A 10,606-nucleotide genomic window follows, 5' to 3' on the forward strand; every position below is an offset into this window, starting at 1 on the left:
TTTCCACTTGCAAATTATAATGCTTTATAATTTAGTATTCCAAATATAAGTTGCCAAAACTTTAAACTTTAAAATATTCAATCATTCTCATTCCTTTAACTTGCTCGACAGAAAGAAACAAGGCAGTAGGAGTTCATGAATGAGTTAACAAGGTGTTTGTTTTGAGTTGTTTTTTTTATGAGGAAAACAGCAATAAGGCTGCTTGTAGCAGCGGCGGTTGGTGGTGTTAAGGGGGTGAAAGGTGATGGTTGTGATGGAGATACAAGTGGGGTGTAACACTAATTTATCGAAGTTGTGGCGTAAGTATTCGATGATGGGGCTTTGGGTGAAGGTTTATGAGTCACGGTTGTACAACGGTAATAGAAAAACAGAAATATATAACGGTTATTAAGAGGTGGTTGTCGGGTGGATTGGTGTTCGATCAAAAGAGATAAAGTGATGGTTTGTTATTATTGCTGTAACTCAAACGAGAACATAACCAAAATTGTAGCTGGGTTTTATGGTATCGGTTTGGTCATTGACTGGAAACATCAGATTAAAAGAGACGAGTAATAAGTGGGTTCCGGTTTAGTGCAACATCAAACAGGTGGCAAAAGTTTTCAAATGTTGTGGATGGAATCCGAACAAAATAGGTTACTAAAGGAGCTGGCATTTGATCTTTGTTGAACAGTTCACTTAGCACCAACAGTTAAAAAGGGTGGCCGATTACATAGTTGATGATGATGGTGATTGGTTTAAATAGAGAACCAAAACAAGTAAAGGTGTGGTGTTGATGTAAGTGGGTTTTGTGTAACCATGAAATGGAAGTAGTCAAGAAGTAGCAAAACAAATGGGTTTGTGTTGGTGTATGTCAAACCAGAAACATACACATAAGTATTCGATGGTGAAGGTGTCGGAGGGTGGCGATGGAAAGCGGTTTATGATGGTCATAAAGTGTCGATTGTGAGAGTGATTGTTTTGAGTAGTAGTAGTATACTTACACGTTTGTCTTGAGGTTGATGATCATGGTGGTAGTCTTGGCGTTTTGGTTTGATCGATTAGCAAATCATAAGCAGTAGCAATTATCGTATAGTGGTTAATGGGTTTGAAGAAATTGGTGGTGAAGATGGTTCATGAGAAAAAAAACACATAATGTGAAAATGGGTGCAAGTTTGATCATATAATAACGTGTGTAGATATATATAATTATATGTCATGAAAGTCTAACATAACACATTAATCATATGCAATAATTTTGATGATTCAGTCACGGAATAATTTAGAACAAAAATATATAATTTAATAAGAAATATATTTTATGTAAGTGGCCAACAATAGAACAATACAGTGACCAAATGACGACTCAACTAATCACGGGTGAATCAATCAATTGTGTCTTATTTGTGATTTAAATCACATAAAGTAAATTATAATACTATAATGGCAATCCTAATCAGTGACACGAATCAGTTAATCGAATAGTAAGCAGCCACAATATTGGTAATCTTTTACCGACAGATATACATGGAGTGATGTATCGTGCTCCGTTGATTATTAGTGACGGATAAAAGTCTATAATTTATATGACTTCTTTTTGGATCACCGATTATTTAAAAATCACATAAGTTCGAACTTAACTTATTTAAATAACTATCGAATGATAAACGAGTGCTTCTATCGTTTACTAAATAAATTCGAAACCATATAAATACACATTCAATATACCTTACATATATATATATATATATATATATATATATATATATATATATATATATATATATATCTAGATTTATTTTAATATCATATATTATTTTATTTGCATAGTTAATTAACTCATATAATATTTTAATTTATAATAATTAATGTATATATATATATATATATATATATATATATATATATATATATATATATATATATATATATATATATATATATATATATATATATATATATATATTTATATATTTATTTACACATAATGGTTCGTGAATCGTCGGGAATAGTCGAAGGGTAATTGATTACATGAAAGTAGTTCAAAAATTTTGAGATTCAACTTTACAGACATTGCTTATCGTGTCGAAATCATACAAAGATTTAGTTTAAATTTGGTTGGAAATCTCCGGGTCGTCACATAATGTGCATAAAGGAGTTATACATAACAAATATTATTTACTTTTGTTTACTAATTATTTTTTTGTGCTAACAATTTAAACAACTAAATTATGTGAATTTGATCGGTTAAATTATGAAAATGTAAACTAATCGCATTTGTTAGGTCTAACTGAATTTTTTGTGATTGATTTTTTTATTTGGTTAAAAGTAATATGAGATATTTTAACCGAAAGCATATACTTTGATATATAACGATATTTATTTCATTAGCAACAGCCCAGCGAAGCGGGCTGGGCCATATTCTAGTTGATTTTACTATATATCTAATTGAGATAGTCCAAATGAATAGTACTATTTGGACGATCTCAGTCTCACACATAATTGAGATAGTCCAAATGAATAGTACTATTTGGACGATCTCAATCTCACACTAAGGACCCAAAACTTTATTCAACGTACGAATCGGCCCCCTCCTCAGTTTTACTAAAAAAACCCCACACCTTCGAGAAAATACAAAACACCCCCTAACCCTACCCCTTACCCCGACCCGACCCGACTCGCGCCCCGTTATTATAACTATAATAATATTATATAATATATTTCATCCTTTCACCTTTTTTTTATTTTTTTTGTTTTCACCTTTTTTTCCTTTTTTCAAAAAACCCCCAAACTTTGTTCAAAAATTAAAACCGCCCCCAAACAGGGGGGTAAAGTGTCAAATAACCATTTTCATAAAAAATCTTAACTAAACTCCACCCAAATATTCAACGGGTCATATCTTCTCGCTCGCAACGAGTTAAATTTTTCCGACACCATCGTTAAACTCGAAATAATTTTAGGAACACAATGTCACTAACTATACGCAAAATGGACTCTTTTTAAAAAAAAAACGCTAAATATTTGAGGTACTTTTCATATACGTTAATTTTGCGTTAAATTTTTAAAAGTTTGACAATTCTATAGCGAAACGCGGAGATGCACATATATTGTTAATTTAAAATAACATATAAATCTTTCACGGATTATACCTTTTAGTTCGACTCGAGTTGCGCTTCAACGACATCATCGTTAGACACGAAATAATTTTACAAACTAAACGCACTAAAATACATTGAAAACCAAACCTCCGGCGCGAAGCTAGGTTCTAAACTACTCCATATTAAGAAAAAGAAAAGGGTACTGTTTGGGTAAATTAGGGAAACAAGAAGCAAAATAAGCTCAAGTGATAACATAAATAAATGATACTCCGTACTCCGTAAATGATATCCAAACAAAAAAACCGTTTAAATCCCTCCCTCAATCAATCTCTTCCGTCTCCGCCGTTAATTATCCAATTCCCAAATCGGAGCTCCTGTTTTCGTCAATACTTTTTGCAGGTAATTTTATGGAAAAATTTGTATGTACAAATCTGAATCAGTTTAAGTTTGTTATTGCAATTTACTTCAAATTCATCAGTTGACTTTGAATATTTCTCGTGAATAAGATATGTTTGTCACTACTCATGATATAGATAATTTGTCACTACTCATGTATAACGATATATTTTGCCATGCGAAGTTATATCATCTATAGGTTGATTTTAGACCTACCTATTCAAACCTATCAATAATATTTCTCGTGAATAAGATAAAAAAAAAAAAAAATTCAACGATGATAACTTAGCGGTCAAACCAGGCCCCATGTCTTTTGTCTGTAGATAACTCAGTTTACCCCTTAATGTGTTTAGAGGTATGTATATGTGATGGTGCAATTCTTCCGATTATGTATTACTGGATAACTTTTGTGAAGTTAGCTACTTATGATTGTAGCTTGAAACAAGGAAATAAAAAAGGTTGTTATGTGAAAGCACACTTTAGGTACATGAATTGTACCTTTTATATAAAGGATTGGTGTGTATCTGTTTAAGCACTTGCTATATGTATACTAAACTTTCATCTGATTGTGTACTATTTGCTATTAGTATTTAACACTAATATTGAGGTGGCGAGATAGGCAGGTTGGGTGGTGGGTCAAAACGGGTTACTTTTAGTATTAAAACATTACAATCAGGCTATGTTAAACCACTAAATATATTTCTGTGAGTCGGTTATAATTTAAAATGATAATTCGATAATAATATGTCTAAGTTTTTTTATCCATTTAATACGTTCTTCTTATAGCCAATATTTATATTCTAAACGTTTTTGGTACAGGACAATCCATAGTGACTAATAACCAATTTATTACTAAATGGGTTATAATCGCCAACTCTAGCTAACGTTGATGATCTTCTTGCAGGTTTTTTTATACCAATAAAAGGAGTGGGCGATATCAATCAAAACACAGACTTACATCTTATATTAGAATGGTAGTTTCCTATCAGATTTGCGGATGTCTTATATTGTCACTATATTGTTCTTAAATTTGTTCATACTACAATGGACTAACAATATAAACAACTGGATGATGTGATATATTTGCAGGAGGAAAGAAATATGGAGTGCGACTGTGCTCCTGTAAAAAAAAGAAAGTTAAGTGAAAATCAAGTGAGTCAATCTGAATCCAACAAAAAGCCAAACCTAGTTGCTCAAAATGAGAATGGAATTTCAACGTGTACTCGAGTAGAAACTTCAAATGCAGTAGATGTTATCAACCAAGACGATGAATGTAATAATGTTGTTAAAGACGGTCGAATGGAGGGTTCCCAGGTTGACTGTTTTGACCTTGAGCTAGAAAGTAACGAGAGCAAGAATACGATTGGGTCGGAAGGATCAGTTTTGACTACTGACGAACTAAGCAATAATACAGAATCACAGATTAATTCTTTAACAAAACTGGATCTGGATGCAAATAAAGAAAGTGCGAGTCAAGTTACAATTGAAGATAATAGTCGTTCTCATTCTAAGAAAAAGCTTCTTGTCCTAGATGTAAATGGGCTGCTTGTTGATATTGTATTAAACCCAGATCCAGCCTACAAAGCAGACTCTATGTTAGGGGCGAAAGCAGGTAACCCGTTTGATTTTAATCTGAAACAAGCCATTTATAAATAAAGGGGTCCAGACTCTAATATGATGGTCACTAACACAATGCCACTCAACTAATTTCTAACTTTACTATGTGCAGTGTTTAAGAGACCATATTGTGATGAATTTTTGAAATTTTGCTTTGAGAGATTCAATGTAGGTGTTTGGACATCAAGAACAAGGTGCTCTTTATTTTCATATATTAGTACTTTTTTATGTTTTTTTCTCTGATTCCTCTCATTAGTAGATATTTTTTCTCTTTTTTGTGTAACACTTAAACAAGATTAAACAATAAACTCATGGGTTCTCCTATTTTCTGATTAGGAACGCGCCACATTGCTATAATTATACTTTGGACCTTTCTATGTTTCTTTCTTTTCTTTCCTAATTTAAATTTTATTCTCACACACATTTGTTCGTGTTTGTAAATTTTCTCCAGGAGGAATATAGAACGGGTTCTTGATTTTCTCATGAAAGACACTCAGCGTCAGTTGCTTTTCTGTTGGGTAAGGCCATTTGCATATTAGCTAATCACCTAGTATTTATTTAAGTGTATTATATTACAGTGAATTTGACAATTTTATGTTTTATATTTGTTATTATGCCGGTTATCTGTTTGTTTATATTGTGAAAAACTGGTAATTTTGCAGGATCAATCTCATTGTACCGAGACCGGTTTTAATACTATTGAGAACACAGGAAAGCCCTTGGTCTTAAAGGAACTTAAAAAGTTATGGGAAAAGCACGATCCAAATCTTCCGTGGGATAAAGGAGTTTATAACGAATCAAACACGCTTCTTTTAGACGATTCTCCATACAAGGCGCTGCGCAACCCTGTACACTACCTTGCTTATCTGTTTATTAATCTATTATTCCATTTTATTTTATTAATCATCATATAAAGGTGTTAATCTGCTACACTTGTTTCATTTTTAATTTTCAGCCACATACTGCAATCTTTCCCCATACTTACCAGTACCGCGATACCCAAGATAATGATTTAGGTTAGCCATTATGTCCCCACATTATTCCTGTTTATTTTCAGTCTTATCTTAATCTTAACTACTCATAAGAGGTTATATGGTACTTTATGATTGCACATACTTCATACATAGCTTCTCACTTTGTGCTAAATTTATATTTAATGGATACTATCTCATAGGCTAATGTTGTAACAATATAGTACATGCATAAAGGTTGAATAAAGTTATAATGGTACATTGATTTTAATTATATCTAGCGCTACTTGTTATATATATATATATATATATATATATATATATATATATATATATATATATATAAACCCTCAACCTGACTTGACTCCTTTTAGTCTACATTGTATGTATATTGCATATGTGATTTGCTTCATTTGAAGAATTTAGTTGCATATTCGTGATTTTCCTTTGCAGGACCTAATGGCAACCTTCGTAATTATCTGGAAAGGTTGGCAGCTTCTGATGATGTCCAAAAATATATAGAACAAAACCCGTTTGGCCAACTACCGATTTCATATAACGATAAATCATGGAAATTTTATCTTAAGGTCATTGGTGCCACCGAGCCAGAAGTTGGTCCGTCTCGTTCTAGGAAAAAACTTCTTGTTATTGATGTGTCTGGGTTAGTTGTCGATGTTACGGTTCCACGTGAAGGATATAAAGCAGACACAATTCAAGGGTCGAGAGCAGGTTTGGATTTTTTTTCTAGCGGTGATCATTTCAATATTGTTTTACGATTTGTAGTTTCGACCCATATATTTATAGAAGTTAATTTGGGTTGTCTTTTATCTCAAATAATATGAAGGGGTCAAACTGGCCTAATAAAAAGAGAAAGCTAATAGGGTAAGGGGAATTAACAGGTTAAATGTTGGCCAGTCTTTTCTTTCCAATGAACCTAACCGCTGGAATAATCTTATTTCAAAGATATACATTATTATTGTAATGTTATTGCTTCTGTAAGTATAATCGATGAATTGGTTAATTTATATAAAACGATTACAAAATGAACAATAGAGTGTTTTTGGGTCAGCCTTATCCAGACCCATTACCCAACTTTCCTATCTTGCAACCTATATTTATTTGCTATACTGCTCAATAAATTGTTGTTTTGATCATTCTTTGTTATTGCAGTGTATAAAAGACCATATTGTGATGAGTTTTTACGATTTTTATTCGAGAGATTTAACGTAGGTATCTGGACATCGATGGCCAGGTACTGTGTAGTATATTCAATATTTCATTATTGACTTTGGTTTACCGGTTATCTGTAAAGCTGGCAACTTTGACCCATTTTCTTATGATGGGCCATTTTGGGTTATGTTTTTCATCAAACAGGTAAAATATAAATTTAGTACTGGTTTTCTATAGAGTTGGTAATTTGACCATTTTCGTATGAATGGGACGCTTTAGGTTTTATGTTATATATTGAACATGTCTCAGTCAATTGACTCTTATCACATGTGTGGAACTTTATACTCTATCAACCCTCTACTTCTGTTTTTGCTCATATATCCTTTAGTTTACTTTTCTGTACTCATGCATGTTTGCACATTTCGTGCAGAAGAAATATGGAATGGATTGTAGACTTTGTTCTAAAGGACTATCAAGACAAATTACTTTTCTGTTGGGTAAGACCATTTAGTTTTTAACAATTATTATTTTTTTATAAATATGTTTTTATGTTTATTCTCATTATAGTTTGAAACCTGATAAACATTTCATGAACTAGACATGGTGTAATCTAATTTAGTTTAGTTACGATGATCAATGTCTCATGCATTTTGTCATAGTGTACGTATGTCATCGACAAACTTTTGTTGTTAATAAGAAAATGGGAGCACAGTGACTCTAATACCTAATTTGTCTTATGTACTTATATGGTATGTTTCTTGTAATTTCCTTTAATAGTAACAAAGATTGTATTCTTGTGTAGGATCGAGCTGACTGTACGGATACCGGCTTCCGTACAGTTGAGAATATTGACAAAACCTTATTTTTAAAGGAGCTTAGAATGTTATGGGAAAAGAAAGATCCAGATCTACCATGGAAAATAGGAGATTATGATAAATCAAATACTCTTCTTATCGAACATGCTCCACACAAGGCTCTTCTAAATCCGGTTAGTTTTTATTTATTTATTTATTTATTATTATCTTATATTAAATGTTGCTTGAATTTGTGCTGTCCATTTTAGTAGTTGCATTATTGTAATTATCTTATTAAATTTGAGTCAAACAATCATCTTCATACTTACTGCAGCTTAACTAATTATCTATTTTCACAATAAAACGACCTTCAATAAACTCATCTGAGACACATTAAACGTCTCTCCTTTTACCACAAAATTGACATTTTTTGGTCATTTTGTTTAAAATATACTTGATGTATCAGCACTAGAAACACAGCTAGACACTTTTTGTTACTGCCCTTTACGGACTATCTATTATTCGGTAGTACGTAATTAACGTCAGAAACTCAGAACGCGTACTCCATCTTCTTTTTATGTTTGTTTCTTTTCTTTTTTTGGTTTAGGTTATCATGGTATTACCTCCATTTTCATACCTTAATTTTGTTTTATGTAGCCACATACAGCAATCTTTCCTTATCCTTACCGTTACTCGATGACAGAAGATAATTTCTTAGGTCAGTCATTTTATCCTTTCTTTTAACGATGTTCGTGCTATTTCATTTTTATAAAACTAAGCCTATTTCGACCCTTTTACTTGTAAATGGGTCTATTCAGACAGCGTTTTATCTTTACCGGGTCAATTCATTATACAGAAACAGGAGAAACAGGTCAAAAGCTGCACAAAGTGTATTCATTATGCACAATGCCTCCTAAGTCATATGTTATTCCAAATATGAAGTTATCTTCGAAAAAATATAACTTTCTTACACAAATAACGTATATATAGATTTTACAGAGCTTTAGGACAAAAGGCGCTTTGGGTTCGAGCCATATCAAAAAATCAGCTTTATTGACCCGACCCATCTGTTTTGCCACCTCCACATAAATCTTAATTAAGACATGTTTATTGCACAAGCTAATTGTCATATTCTTGATGTGCCATCACAGGACCAAAAGGCGAACTTCGTGTTTATCTTGAAAGGCTAGCATCAGCTGAAGATGTTCAGAAGTTCGTACAGGAAAATCCATTTGGCCAACGCCCCATTAGGGAAAAAAATCTATCATGGGGATTTTACCAAAAGGTTATCCGTGCTTTCTCGTATAAACAAGTATCTAATGCTAATGGTTCCCACCTTAAAAACTCGTCTGTACCAAAACCCGGTACTACTACTGATCTGGTTATTCCATCCTTAGTTGAATCAAATACTGATAGTTCAACTGATGCAGTTATTCCAACCGTACTGAAACCAGAAACCGACACTAATACAATATCAACTACTCAACCCTTACCGGAACCAGAAACTAAAACTACTATAGATTTAGTTGGTCAAACCTCATTGGAACCAGAAACCGACATCACAACTTCGGTTGTTGGTCCTACCTTATTCGAACCAAACTCTGAAACTGTTACCGTTTCAGCTGCTCCAACCTCATTGGAACCAGAAATTGACATTACAAATTTGGTTGTTGCTCCAACCTTATTGGAATCAAAATCTGACACTAGTACTGCTTTGGCAGCTCCGACTTTGAGGGAACCAAATACCGAGACTAATAGTACTACATTTGCTGCTTCAACCTTGTTGGACCCGGCAACTGAGACTACTGCTGCTGCTTCGGCTACTATAACCTTTAACACTACTTCTGATGTGGCTGATCAAACTTTATCTATTTAACTATTAACGGTGAAATGAGTATACGTATCACATTTGGCCTGCACGTAATTTTTGACCCCATGGCAGTATGATTACTTGTAGGACTAATTAAATTTGTATTCACATTTATGATAGATAATCTAGTCATAGATAGTACTTAGTCTTGTATCCTTTTGTGTTGTTTTTTACCGGATTTTGTAAGGTGGTACTAATACATAACGAAAAGATGGAAGTTGGTAGCCACCCGTGGCGGCAGTGGTGGTGGTACCACCAGGTTATGCTTTGTGAGTAGTCTTTCATCGGTTCTTTGATCAAGGGCTTGTGTTCCAGTTACTTATACTAGAACTGGTAATCTTGGATTGACATTTGACTCACGGAGCATATTGGAGTTGGATCGAGATTGCTACAATTGTTCCAAAGATAAACGGTACGTTTCTAATTTTGTAACATTAGATATAAGTAGTATGTAGTAAGATATTACAACTTTTTTAATTGAATTCATGTAACATAGAGGTACTATAAGTTTGTTAGTTGATGGTTATAATGTCAGGTTACTTTTTTGTATGTTTAATTTTTGGCTTAATAGGTGCATCACTCAAATGCAATATTGTATTGTCATTCTATTTATTGTGGTAGGTTCTATTTTTATGTTTTCTAAAGGCATGTAATATGTCATATGCTTTTGTAAAGGGCAAATGACTCGAAAAGATAACCTACAAGTTACTATAT

General features: G+C 32.9%; 1 protein-coding gene across 1 annotated transcript; it reads left to right on the forward strand.

Moving 5' to 3' along the window:
- Nucleotides 1-3,354: 3,354 nt before the first annotated feature.
- On the forward strand, nt 3,355-10,336 carry LOC139839398 (uncharacterized). Its single transcript, XM_071829460.1, has 13 exons — nt 3,355-3,473; nt 4,375-4,444; nt 4,560-5,082; nt 5,200-5,281; nt 5,539-5,605; nt 5,750-5,935; nt 6,043-6,103; nt 6,512-6,787; nt 7,229-7,310; nt 7,659-7,725; nt 8,031-8,216; nt 8,680-8,740; nt 9,174-10,336. Exons 2-13 carry the CDS (start codon nt 4,442-4,444, stop codon nt 9,896-9,898), a joined length of 2,319 nt encoding a protein of 772 aa, XP_071685561.1. The 5' UTR covers nt 3,355-3,473; nt 4,375-4,441; the 3' UTR covers nt 9,899-10,336.
- Nucleotides 10,337-10,606: the final 270 nt, after the last annotated feature.

The sequence above is a fragment of the Rutidosis leptorrhynchoides genome, chromosome 4 (genome assembly GCF_046630445.1).
Source record: "Rutidosis leptorrhynchoides isolate AG116_Rl617_1_P2 chromosome 4, CSIRO_AGI_Rlap_v1, whole genome shotgun sequence".
Lineage (NCBI taxonomy): Eukaryota > Viridiplantae > Streptophyta > Magnoliopsida > Asterales > Asteraceae > Rutidosis > Rutidosis leptorrhynchoides.

Coding starts and splice junctions, on each gene's coding strand:
- LOC139839398 (XM_071829460.1), top strand. Junction 5,282..5,538: donor GTTTGGACATCAAGAACAAG/GTGCTCTTTATT, acceptor AATTTTCTCCAG/GAGGAATATAGAACGGGTTC. Junction 8,741..9,173: donor GACAGAAGATAATTTCTTAG/GTCAGTCATTTT, acceptor GTGCCATCACAG/GACCAAAAGGCGAACTTCGT.